Source organism: Fukomys damarensis, unplaced genomic scaffold, assembly GCF_012274545.1.
Source record: "Fukomys damarensis isolate Sample0158 unplaced genomic scaffold, DMR_v1.0_HiC HiC_scaffold_13, whole genome shotgun sequence".
In the NCBI taxonomy this organism is placed as follows: domain Eukaryota; kingdom Metazoa; phylum Chordata; class Mammalia; order Rodentia; family Bathyergidae; genus Fukomys; species Fukomys damarensis.
In genome coordinates, this window is record NW_022900925.1 from 26,288,346 (window position 1) to 26,301,389 (window position 13,044).

The window sequence follows — 13,044 nt, forward strand, 5'->3', positions numbered from 1 at the left end:
ATAGTTTTAAAAATAGTAAAATAATACTTTATTAAAATAATAATTACTTATTATCATCTGCACTGGGTTATTTTTTCCTTGAAATTTTTTATTTTTGTAGGCAAGGTCTCACTACATAATTCAGGCTGGCTATGAACTCATTATGCAGCCCAAGATGGCCTTGAACTCTCAGTGGTCCTTCTACCTCAGGTTCCCAAGTGTTGGGATTATAGGCGCTGCACCACCATGCCCAACTTCACCTGAAATCCTGAGATGAAAAATCATGTAGTCCAGTATCTCACCTTGAAAAAGGTCTAGTAAAGACAAGAGTCTATTCTAGGACTGACAACTCTATTTAAAAATAAATAAATAAAAGTCTCTTAGATGGTTCCTGTCAGCTTTCCTACAACTTATACCAACAGATCTTGATATCTTCGTAAGCAAGAGTAAGCAAATACTTTCTGTAAAGGGTCAGGTACTTTAAGATTCCAGACCATATATGGGTCTTTTCCACTTATTAAATACTGCAGCCGGACTGAAAGGCATCATACAAAAATGAATGAAAGGCTGAGGCAGGTTCAGGTCAGGTCTGGACAACTCAGCAAGAATCCACCCCCCACCAAAAAAATGAGGAAAAAAGAAAGAGACAGAGACAGAGAAGAGAGAGGGTGGGGAGACAGACATAGAGAGACAGAGACAGCAGAAGTGGACTTGGTTTCATGAATAAAATTTTACTTACAAAAACAGCAAAAGAGACGTGTATGTTACAATAATTGTGTTAGGGTGATACCAAACTAGCCAGTTTGCTCTTCTACATATAAGTGTTACAAATTTTAAAAACTGCAAATATTCCTCTTTTTCAATTTTAGTAATTACCAATTCTGTTGAGCATTCTTTATAAATTCCTCAGTTTCTAAGAGAATCAATATACCCAGTTACCATTCCCTAGAAACACTCTAGTTTGTCTAACTTCTCATAAAATGTGATGATATCCAACTCTACACTCCAAATGTTCTGTGTCTATCATACTGTAATTCCATGTAATCTTGCAGTTTGTTAATATAACCAAAGTCTATGCCAGTGGAAATTTTTTGAAAAAATTTTTGTGGGGCTAGTGATGGAATCTAGTGTCCTGTGCATGTTAGGCAAGCACTCTTTCACTAAGGTACACCCTCAGCCCCACTTTTTTTTTTTTCTTTGCTACCGGGGATTGAACTCAAGATCTTGCGACTGCAAGGCAGGCGCAGTGCCACTGACCAAATCCCTGGCCCCCGACATGTTTTTTTAAAAGAAACAAATCATAACTGAAAGCTGGTATTAAGCTTATGGTGAATGAATAATCTCAGATCCTTTCCTCATGAGTTTTAATTACTGCACATCCAAAACTCAGGATGTAAGATATATCCTGACAGATTCATGCCTTGTTGAATTTTGTCTAAGGTTCTGGCCTGCTGAGATCACTCTAAAATTTTGATTCACACAGACAATTATAAATCGCCACTAAATTCTCTTAAACCAATAAACTCTGCTAGAATTAATGTTAAACCTACTGAATAGTTGTTTCCAGAATCTGTCCTATTTCTGAGATTTAAAAAAATTCAATTAGTTTTCTTTTGCATTCTTTCGTGGTAACCTATTTTGTATAATTTAGTTTCTAACAGATGATCCAGAATGGTTCCGGCATTAACACGTTCACCACAGGGCATAATTCATATATTGCACTGCCTGGCAGCTTGCACCACCAGTGATACATACGTGACTTTCCCACTTGCACCACCAGCTGTACAAACTGCCCAATGAGACAGTCATGCCTGTACTGCCAGTGGCACGTGCTTGTGGAAGTGTTAAATCTGCAAGTTCTTTTGTTACCATGAGAATGTCTAAAATCCCCCCCAGGGCCAGGGATTTAGCTCAGTGGTTCCACTGCCTGCCTTGCAAGTGCAAGGATCCAAGTTCAATCCCTGGTACCCCCTCAAAAATAAAATAAAATAAAACTACCCCAAAACTGATTTATGGTAGTTTTTCCTCATTATCTCCTAAACTATCTTGGGCATCAATTCCTCCTTACCAGACTTATTCTAGCCTTTCCAGTTTTAAAATCATTCTTCAATTTAAAATATTTATTTATTTACTTACTTATTTATTTTTGGTGCTGGGGATTGAACCCAGGGCTTTGAACATACAAAGCATACATTCTACCACTGGGCTACACCTCCAGCCAAAATCATTCTTCTTGATGGAGAGAAAAGGAAAACAAAATAATTGAAAAGTACAGGTTTTTTTCTGCCATCTATGAATATTATACCATCTATCTCAAATACTGGGTCTACCCCTTTATGCTTTGTAGGATCTCTAAAGAGGGAGGATGGAAGCTTTTTTCCCATCTCTAGCATTCTGGCGACTTTAGTATGTTCTACACCTTAAGACTTCAAATAGAAAAATAACCCAATGCAGATGATATTAGGTAGTTAAAATTAATCATATTAATTCTTTTTTTTTTTTTTTTTTTTTTTTTTTGAGACAGGGTCTCACTAGGTAGTTGAGACTGACCTGGAACTCACTATGTAGCTCAGGCTGGTCTCCAACCCACAGGGATCCTTCTGTCTCAGCCTTCTGAGAGCTAGGATTACAGGTGTGTGCCACCATGCCCAGCCTCATTATTAATTCTTATTTTTCAAATATGTATTGTATTTGTTCTTGGTTATATGCTGTCTTGTTACTCCTAGTGAATACTCTAAGAATCAATATCAAGCTTACTTGAGAATCTATACTTCTTCCTAAATGAGGAAACAGAGTCTTGCTATATTAGTTCAGGTTGGCCTTGAACTCACTATGTAGCCCAGGCTGGCCTCAAACTCTCAGTGATCTTCTTGCCTCAGCCTCCTGAGTGCAAGGATTATAGGCAGGAGCCACCACACCTGGCAAATCTTTAAAGACTTTTTTTTCTTTCAAGGGATTGAACCTAGGGGCTTCATGCTGAATCATGTCTCCAACCCTTTTTAAATTTTTTGTTTCAAGGCAGGGTCTCACTAACTTGCCCAGGCTGATATTGAACTTGCAGTCCTTCTACCTCAGCCTCCCAAAGTGCTGGGATTTACTGTGTTACAATACCCACCGTGATGTCATATTAAAATATGGCTTCACCTGAAAGCTTTGTGTCTAACCATTGGGACTTCTTTCAAGGCCTCTTTCCTTCCTTGTCATTTTTTGCTTTGGTTTTGGTATCACTCCTGATTACAGTTAAATTTAATTTATTACATGCTTTCTTCTTCTACGATCTACATTCTTATTCTCAATCTCTAGTATTAAGATGACTATCCAAACCATTTTAAAATTGGTTTTCCAAGAGTGTATAGTATGTATTTAGATCCACCTAGTAATCATTTTCCCTTTTATTATGAATTTAAAGAATGCATGCTTTTCTTAAGGTTCCTGACACATTCCCAGTCAATTAAGCTCAAAGTGAAAAAAAAAAAAACAGAACTTTCCTTAATTACTTCCTCTACCATATGAAATTTCAATCCCCTACAACATTCTGTCCTGTGGCAATACTTTATATAGTTCAACATCTGACTAATTTCACAGCTGTTCCATTCTTGGCTTTATGTCTGAACCCTGTTTTTCCAGAAAAACTTTGTGAATACAAAAATCTACTACAATATTATTACTCTATCTCTATGTGTCATAATATGTAGTATAACGCTGGCCATACAAAAGAAGCTATAAAAAAAAAAATCACTTCCTGGCTGGAATTAGAGTTACTATACGGCTTTCATTACAATAAAGAGTGGTTCACTAAGTGATCCAAATATTGCATAAAGTCCTCCAAGAAACCAAAGTTAACCCAGTAAGTCAATGCAATTATCTACTATAGCATAAATTAGAAATACATGATGTGATTGAAATATATGGTGAATGTTTAAGTTTTTTTTTTAGAAAGACTTACTACAGTAAAAGACATATTGCCATTAATCTCCTTGGAAATACTCCCCCTCACTTCGGACACACTTATCCCATCATTCTTGCTACTTTCTCAAGCAGTTCTGGACAAAGTAAGTATCTCTGGTTGCACTGTTTTGGCTGTCCTGATACTAACATTGGTGAAGAACCATATTTCCAGATATGGTAAGGAAGGTAGATGAAGACATACAGATATATTTTATCTCACAGAAATTGCAATAAACAGTAGATCAACTAGGGATGATCATAAAATATTGTGAGTACTCAAAAAGTATTACAGAAAAAGACACACTGCCATTAACTCCTCTCAAACTACTCAAATACCTCCCACTTCAGACACATGTATTAGGGCCGGGATTTAGCTCGGTGGTTCTGCCGCCTGCCTCAAACACATGTATTACATCATTATTGGCAGCATCCTTACTATAATAAATTTTTTGGTAATTTACTGTATCTTTTGAAAACCCCTTGTTATCAAAATTTCAGAAAATTGGAAGTCAAGTAGGATTATAACACCACTTACTTCTGAGTTCCTAAAATCTTAAATTACAGTAGTTTTGGGCATGATGAAAACGTTCTAAAATTAGACAATGCTAATAATCGTGTAACTCTGTGAGACTACTAAAAACCAGTTGAACAGTACTTTTTTTTTTTGATACTGAGGATTGAACCCAGAGCCTTCGTACTGAGCTATACTCCCACCATGTTATACTTCTCCTTTTTTATTTTTTGACACAAGACTTCACCAAATCACCAAGTTGCCCAGGCTGCACTCAAACTTGCAATCCTCGTGCCTCAGCCTTCCAGTGCTGGGAATCAGGCATGTACTACCATGCTTGGCCTTGAACTCACTATTTAGATCAGGCTGGCCTCAAACTCACAATCTCCTGCCGCATCCTTTCCAAGTGTTAGGATTACAGGCTTAAGCAACTATGCTCAGCCTGAATTGTACACTTCAAAATGGCTAAAAATGGTGAATTTTATGTTAAATGAAATAATCTTTTCTGGGTTAGCTGAAAAGCAACCAACATAAGCCAGGCACAGTGGCACAAGCCTTTAATCCCAGCTAACTCAGGAAAATGAGGAAGGAGAATCACCAGTCTTGGCAAGCCTGAGCAATTTAGCAAGACCTTTTCTTAAAATAAAATTCAAAGCTATATCAAGATAACGCTCAGTGGTAGGCCCTTGATTATTATGTGGATGGCCTGGGTTTGATGCCCAGTATTGAGGGAGGAGGAGAGGGAGGAAGGGAAGCAACCAACATGAAAATCAACCTTGAAAATCAGCCTGAATTCCCAGGGACAGATGAGTCACATAATGCAAAACAACTTTTGAGGAAGAACCTGGCTTCACCCTAACAAACTTTTCTTTCTTTCAAGTTGCCCACATACCTTATGACATCATGTATAGCAAGGCACTTTAAGGTCAGAACTACAGATGTCAAACTAGTTCTTTTAATTTCAGGGATCACATGATCAGGCATACACTGGTTCCAAAAATCTTTACTATAAATGCGAAAGCATTTTCCTGAGGAGGTCCTGCCAGCTCGGCCACTTCGCTGTAATGCCTCACTCCTACAAAAGGAAAAAGACAGTTCCCAAAATGTTTTGTGGCTTTCCCAAGTAACTTACTTCCTCTTCCCAAACCAATCTGAAGTTATCTTATCAACTGCTGTGTTAACAAAAAGACTTGAGAGACTTACTTTGAAATTGGAACCACCTCCAGGATGTCCAACCCTAATCTGGGGTTGTGATTTAACTGCTTCACAAAGCCCCCATCCACCACGTATCTAAGTAGAGTGAAAACAAGTTAAGTTTCTAGAAAATAAAGGAAGCCTCATTAATTGTTAGCACTTCCTTTCCTGACAAATTTACTACTTTTCATGTTAATTGTAAAACTTCAAAGGCAAGAAACTGGAACCCTTATATATATCTGGTGGAAAAACAAAATGTTCAGTCAATATGGAAAATAGTCTGGAAACTCTTAAAAAGTCAAACACAGAAAAACCATATGATCCAGCAATTTCATCCTATATTTACAACCAAAATAATAAATACTCAAATATTTGTAGGTAAATGTTCATACTAACACTATCAACAAGAACAAAAAGGTATAAGTCACCCAAAAGTTCATTAACCTCTGATAAATGTGTGAACAAACTGGGCTGTATAGGTGATGGAATATTATCTGACCATACAATAGAATTATACATGCCACAAAACTGATAAATCTCCAAACATTATGCAAATGAAAGAAACCAGCCACAAAAGGCCACATCTTATGCAATTTCGTTTATATGAAATATTCAGAATAGGAAATTCATAGAAACAAAAGTAAACTGGTCATTGCCAGGAGCTAAGGTGGAGAGGGAACTACAAACTACTTGCTTAATGGGTGTGGGGTCGTATTTGTGGGTCATGAAATACTTAGAACTAGAGTTAATGATTACACATTTCTGTAAATGTACTAAGGACCACTTAACTGTTCACTTTTAAATCAATTTAATTCTGTTTCAATAAAAAACACTTCAAAGTCAGCTCTAAATATTAACAGGTTAGATATCTAATTTGAAGTAGCCTTTAAAATACCATTTTAAACCAATTCAATGGAGAACAAGTGAAGTAAAAAACTAAGTGAGGAATAGCAGTATTGTTCACTAATGATACATTCTGAACCATGTTGTCTCTCTCTTTTGCCTGTGCTACAAACAGAAAATTACAGTGGTAAATTTACTCCAGAGAGATGTTCTCACAATCCCTTTAGAAAAACCATTATTTCTAAAGTCAAGGAAAAGTATAGGATATTAGACTTCTCAGATTTAAGTGATTATTTTACCCAGACTACATAGAACCCTTAGGATTCTAGTCCAGCCTTCCTATGGCAGATTTAGCTAAGGAAATAAAATAAAAATACATTGGGTGGGTGGAGTACCAAAAAGGGTTGTGGTTTACCAGTCAGAAAGCATTTCATCATCAGCCCAGACTTAAAACATCCAAGTGTTACTCTAACTGTATTAAAAAATTTGATGGTACCATTGATTACAACCAAAAATAATAAGGGGCCTGTATCATAGCTGAATTTCACAAGAAGGTAAAAAGCAAGAGACAATACCTCCACATAAACGCTGGATGAACAAAGTTACTCTACCAAGTGGGGCTGCAAGCAGAAGGGAATATCAGATCACGTAAGGGATATGCTACCAATGACAGACAGTACAGAAAAACTGGGCTGGATGAAACCCATGAAACATTACAGAAAATCTTAAATTTAGAGAGAAAGGTTCAAATTGCCAAGTACTTAAAAAGGTAAACAGGAACACAGTGTGCACCACATTCTACTCCATTTCTTGTTCAAAATAGTCAAGAATGAAAGGTGAATCACGTTAAGAGTACTAAAAAGTAAGTAACAAGAGAGTTAGTGGAGAAACAAATTCAGAAATGTTCTATGATTAGCTAACTGGCTTTGTCTTTAAAACTTTCAAAAGTTGTACCTGATCCCATCTATTGTCAAAGATGTTGCAGAAATATTGGTGGATATGACACATTTTCGAATTCCAGGTGGAGGTGGCAAAAATATTCTCCTCTGTTGATCTAAAATTAAATGTAAAGATAAAATACCAGTTTACAATATATATTTGTCAAACTCAAGTTTTAAAGAACTAATTTCATTAAAATTATATTTTCATCTTTTTAATATATTAAATATAAAATAAAAGCAAAAATTATTTTTTCTTTACCTTTTACTATTATGATTTCTAAATCCAAAGAATCAAAGATATTACTAAAGAATCCCTACAACAGAGTTCTTTATTTTGGATCACAGTTCTATTTGAGAATATTTATAAAACTATCAACTTCCTCTCCATTAAAAGATACATTTACAGGGCCGGGGATTTAGCTCAGTGGTTCGGTGGTCTGCCTCACAAGCGCAAGGACCCGAGTTCGATCCCCAGTACCACAAAAAAAAAAAAAAAAAAAAAAAAAAAAAAAAATTAAAAAAAAAAAAAAAAAAAATACATTTACACATAAAAAAATTTCAGTTTTAGGATATTCAGAGACTTCCTGGAGCCTACCTATGGACTCCAGACTGAGGACTTCTCTCTGCCTTAAAGACTAATTAGCTAAATAGTTTTTACTTTGGGGAATATCTGCCTAACTAATGATTATCTCTTGAAAGAATACAACACTTATTTCTGCTACTAGAATTTAAGGGCCAGCAGCAATGATTGTCATACGGTACCCTGTTCTTCTGGCTATAGTTTTGTTTTTTTTTCTGGTACCGGGAGTCAAACTCAGGAACCTTGTACTTTCTGAGGCAGGCGCAGCACCACTGAGCTAAATCCCAGGCCCTCTTTGGCCATAGTTTACAGCACCACTAATAAACATTTTCCTCAAGTTGTACCAATCTAATTCTGGTGAATTTATTTATTTTTAAAATTTTTATTTATTTATTTTTTGTACTGGGGATCGAACTCGGGTCCTTGTGCTTGGGGAGGCAGGTGGTGGAACCACAGACCTAAATCCCTGGCCCTTGGTGAATTTAAAATAAGACCCAAGAGATGTCAAATTTGTTTGGGCTCATATATTGCAAAAAGGAAAAATGAGTTTGTTAACCATAGGAAAATAACTAATGTATATGGAGGAGAGTCAGCCTTAAAAAAAAAAAAAAAAAAAGGGATAAAACAGTCATGAAAGTAGACAAGGGAGTTCATCTACGTTCCTGGCACTTCCCAGGCCTTTAATAGCATGTCTGTGAATGAAGAAAGATAAACTGAGACAGACTTCCCCCGCTACCAGGTTAATTAGAAAACAGGGCAGGAGAACTAGGAATGGTGACACGGAAATCACAACCCGGGGAAAAGGAGGTAAGTGGAAGTGGGAAGTGGTAAAGGATAAGTTTAAATATGTCCTAAAATTGTTGAATTAGGAACAACAGAATGAGTTTGCAGACACAAGAAAACATCAGAGACCAAATGCTTAAAATTGAGATTTCAGAAATGATGGTAATGACAAATTCTACCATGTAAGTATTTGAATGGATAGCTAATTTGGGATGAAGGAAAAGATCAAGAAACTTTAAAGCAAGGGAAATGGATAGATCATCTATGTCAATCATATCCAAAAATGAGGAGTAATCATTTCAGAATGGACACAAGCAAAACTACTGAGATATGAAAAGAAATTCTTAGTATGTATATTTTTCATAGTATCTTTTTAAACATTTTACTTTATGTTTACTCTATTATTTCAATACCTACAATTTGTTTTCCAAAAAATCAGCAGCCAAGAAAATATTAAAAACAAGTAAACAATTGTTTCTAAATAAAATATTGTAAAGACCATGTATTCTCAATAAATAAAACAGATCAAAATTGATCTAATACAATGGAGAAAAGAAGTGGCACAGATGAGCATGATTTGAAATCATAAAACTAGGCCAACCACCTCATTTTATAGATGAGAATGTTAAAGACCAGAGAGGTCAAGTGGCTTACATATTGATAGGCAAATTTATTTAATGTTATGTAATGCTACTATTTCTCCACCTCTTTCCAAGATGAATTTCTCAGGTTAAAAAGTGTTAGAAAGGTGACTTATAAAAGGTAACTCGCAGGACACAGTGCTACATTCCTGTAGTCCTAGCTACTCAGGATGCTGAGGCAGGAGGATCTCTTAAGCCCAAGAGTTCAAGGACAGCCTAGGCAACATGAAACCCCATCTTTAAAAAGAAAAGATGTGTAGAGAAGTTTTGATGTAGTCTACGGCCATACTACCCTGAACGCACCTGATCTCATCTGATATAAATTCAAAAACAAAGCCAAAACTCCCTACTTCAGATTTGAAGAATGTACTATAAATCATGATAAAATTTTCAGGTGTTTCTAATTGGGTATGGTGGGAAAATGCCTGTAATCTCAGCCAGCTTGGAAGGTTGAAGCAAAAGGATCACTAAGAGTTTGAGACCTGTCTGGGCTACACAGTGAACTCAAGTACGAACTATATAGCAAAAGTATCTCAAAGAAAAGAAATTTTTTTCATAATTTTTATTTTTAGGTAGTTTATTTCTTCTAGGTGGCTTGGATGCATAATTCAAATTACATGTTTATACATTTACTTCCTACCTATCTACTCTGCTAAAATGGACCTACACCAGGACAAAGGTTTCCTTTTAATTCAAGGCATATTCTCAGTACCTAGATCAATGCCTGGCTCATATTAAGTGCTGCTCAATAGTTGTTAAACAAACTGGTAAATTAAAAATGCACTATATAAATTAGGACCCTTCTACCTTTTTCACTTTACCCTAAAATTTTACGTAAATTAGAAACATCATTTCTGGACACATTTATCCATAATCAAACTGCTTTTTCAATGAAATCATTTTTTTTTTTTGTATGTTTCATTGTTTTGTTTTTTGACACAAGGTCTTGCTATGTAGTTGAGGCTGGCCTGGAACTCTACGGAGCCCAGGCTGATCTTGAACTCTCAGTGATCCTCCTACCTCAGCCTCCCGAGTGCTGGTATTACAATTGTGTGCCACCATGCCTGGCTTCCTGTGGTCTTGAAAAGACTCATGTTTGTTTCACACTTTACTTTTCACTAACTCACTTTACCACCATATTCCAGTTACAAATACATGCCACTTTTACGTTTGTTTATAAAGTGTTGGAAAAATGTTACTTATGTTCCTAAAACAAGTTCTACCTCTCCAGGAATGAGGAATGAAGCTGATTACTTTTGTTAAGATACAGAACTTCTCATTACCGCCATTCCCTGGTTTTCCTACCTAAGAAAGATTCTGAAACACCTCCCCCACCTATCCCAATACCTAACCAGGTACTGGGATGTTACTAGAGAAAAAACATGACAGAGACAGAAATGCTGGAAGCCATTCTGAGGCCTCAATGGTCCCATGATGATGTGATACTGAAGGACAAGATTATATCAGCATAAGATCCTTGTGAACTCAGGATTATTGCAGCCCTCTGAGTCATCTGATACTCTCTATGAACCAACCCCACAAACAGTGGCAAGGTCGGAGTGTCTTAGTCTTCTGCTCTGAGGCACTGACCTGGCCCCTTGTTTGCTTGAAATTATGCAAGTCTCTCCTGTCTTTTTCTCTTTAGCCCTCATTGCCCCCTTTCTAGGCAGTCAAAGGATTGATCTGCCTCCAATACAGAAAGATGTACCTAAGTCTATCAAGGAATAAAAGTATTAAAGAAAGATGGTAAACACTCCCAACAGAGTAATGCTCCTGAGAGAGAAGTACTGTATATGATAAGTGGTGTGGGCAACTGAACTTCCTCATAGAATTTCTTGTCACAAACACCACCCAAAAAAGAGTGCAAAGCAAATATATTTGTGCAGGTGTATGTGACATATAAATAAAAGGAACATTAATGCAGTAAACTTCAAAACTTTGCTCAAAGAGGCAAAAATAAATAAATAAATTAAATTAAATAAAAAAGATGAATCTGGAGAACATAGAGATAGAATCCTGCTCAGCTTCAACTCTGCCCTACCCTGAGAAACCATTTCGGTTAGACAAAAATGCACTGGAGAAGTGTCAGTAACACTACTTGAAAATCAAGCTCTGACATAAAGGATTGAGATAAGTAAATACATCTGAAAAACATAAAGGACCTGGGAGGAAAAAAAACAATTAAAATATATGGAAGACAGAGACTCTCCCACCTAAGAATTAGTGTCCCTGAAACAGAAAAAACAACAAATAAGACAGCACTACTTTCAAATACACGACACAAGAAAATTTCCTTGAAACAAAGAATTGAATTTTGCATATAAAAAAAGCACAACAGAAATGTTCTCCATCAGGTTTGCAGTGAGGATGGTAAGACAGGTAATACATACCCTCTAAAAATTCAAGAAACTATATAATTAAAATAATCATTTTACTTATAAATTATATCTCAGTAAAGTTTATTTTTAAAATAAAGCCTATGAGTCTAGAAAATTTTAATATAAAGCACTCATACCAAAAAACATCCTACTTAAAACTACCGGACTTTGCAGATTTTTTTTTTTTTTTTTTTTTTTTTTGGTACCAGAGATTGAACTCAGGCCCTTGCACTTGCAAGGCAGACAGTGAAACCACTGAGCTAAATCCCTGGCCCTGCAGATTTTAAAAACAGAAATTTTGGGGCAATCAAAAAGAAAAAAAAAATCACTTATGAGGGGCAAAAAAATTAGGTTGGCCTCAGACTTTTCTGCAGCAACATTCAACTGAGTTTGAAGGAAAAAGAAAGTGCAACCCAAGAACATAAAACCTAGCCAAGATGTAATTTAACTTTATAAAGGCAAAAGGCCTATTTTCAAACATATAAGAAAAATTTTAAAAAGACAAGAAAAGTACAACACTCATGAGCCCTACTACTTAAAGAATCCAGCTGATCTAAATTTCACTGAGGAACGAGAAAGCCGTAGTAACAACTGATGGTGACCATAGCATACACATGAACAACATAAAATTTTAAAAATCAGAAGGGGAAGAAAAAAATAAAAAATAAAAAAATTAGGAAAATGAGTTAGCAGGTCATAAAAACAACCAAGATTCCAAGTCTACCAATGGATGAAAAAATGGGAAATGATCTGGACAAAACAAAGGTAAAATAACACCCGAGTTCTCTCTTGCTCAGATTGAATTATCTGGGATTGAAATGACATGTAGAACATTTAGGGCACCCAGGAGGTTTAGAGCATAGAAATGACAGAGAATTAGACACAGATCTCAGAAATCATTTTTAGAAGTGACAGGTGAGTCCTAGAAATCCACCTCTCCAAAATAGAGACTGCTGATAAAAAAACAAGCTAAAGATGAAACAGTCCCATTTCAGTGGGAATGAAGCTGGAAAAGATATCCAATAACAATTCTAAGAATTCCCATAAAGATATAAAATCCAAAATAGAGATCTCTGCTTCAATACTGAGAGAAAAGAGCCACTATGGTGGCACATGCTTGTAATTCCAGAACTCGGGAGGCTGAGGCAGAAAAATCATTATAAGTTCAAGGCCAGCCTGGGTTCCATAGTGAGTTAGTTCAAGGCCAGCTTGAACTACATAGTGAGACTCTGTCTCAATTAAAAAA

The 13,044-nt window shown here is 36.1% G+C and overlaps 1 protein-coding gene across 1 annotated transcript in view; it reads right to left on the reverse strand.

The window, feature by feature from the left end:
- Dhx40 (DEAH-box helicase 40) overlaps positions 1-13,044 on the reverse strand; it is a 36,444-nt gene that overhangs the window by 14,531 nt on the left and 8,869 nt on the right. Inside the window, exons 8-10 of the mRNA XM_010626718.3 lie at positions 7,430-7,529; positions 5,642-5,728; positions 5,331-5,513 (exon numbers count right to left, since the gene is read on the reverse strand). Of these exons, the coding sequence (XP_010625020.1) occupies positions 5,331-5,513; positions 5,642-5,728; positions 7,430-7,529 (370 nt within the window). The remainder of the gene's footprint in view (positions 1-5,330; positions 5,514-5,641; positions 5,729-7,429; positions 7,530-13,044) is intronic.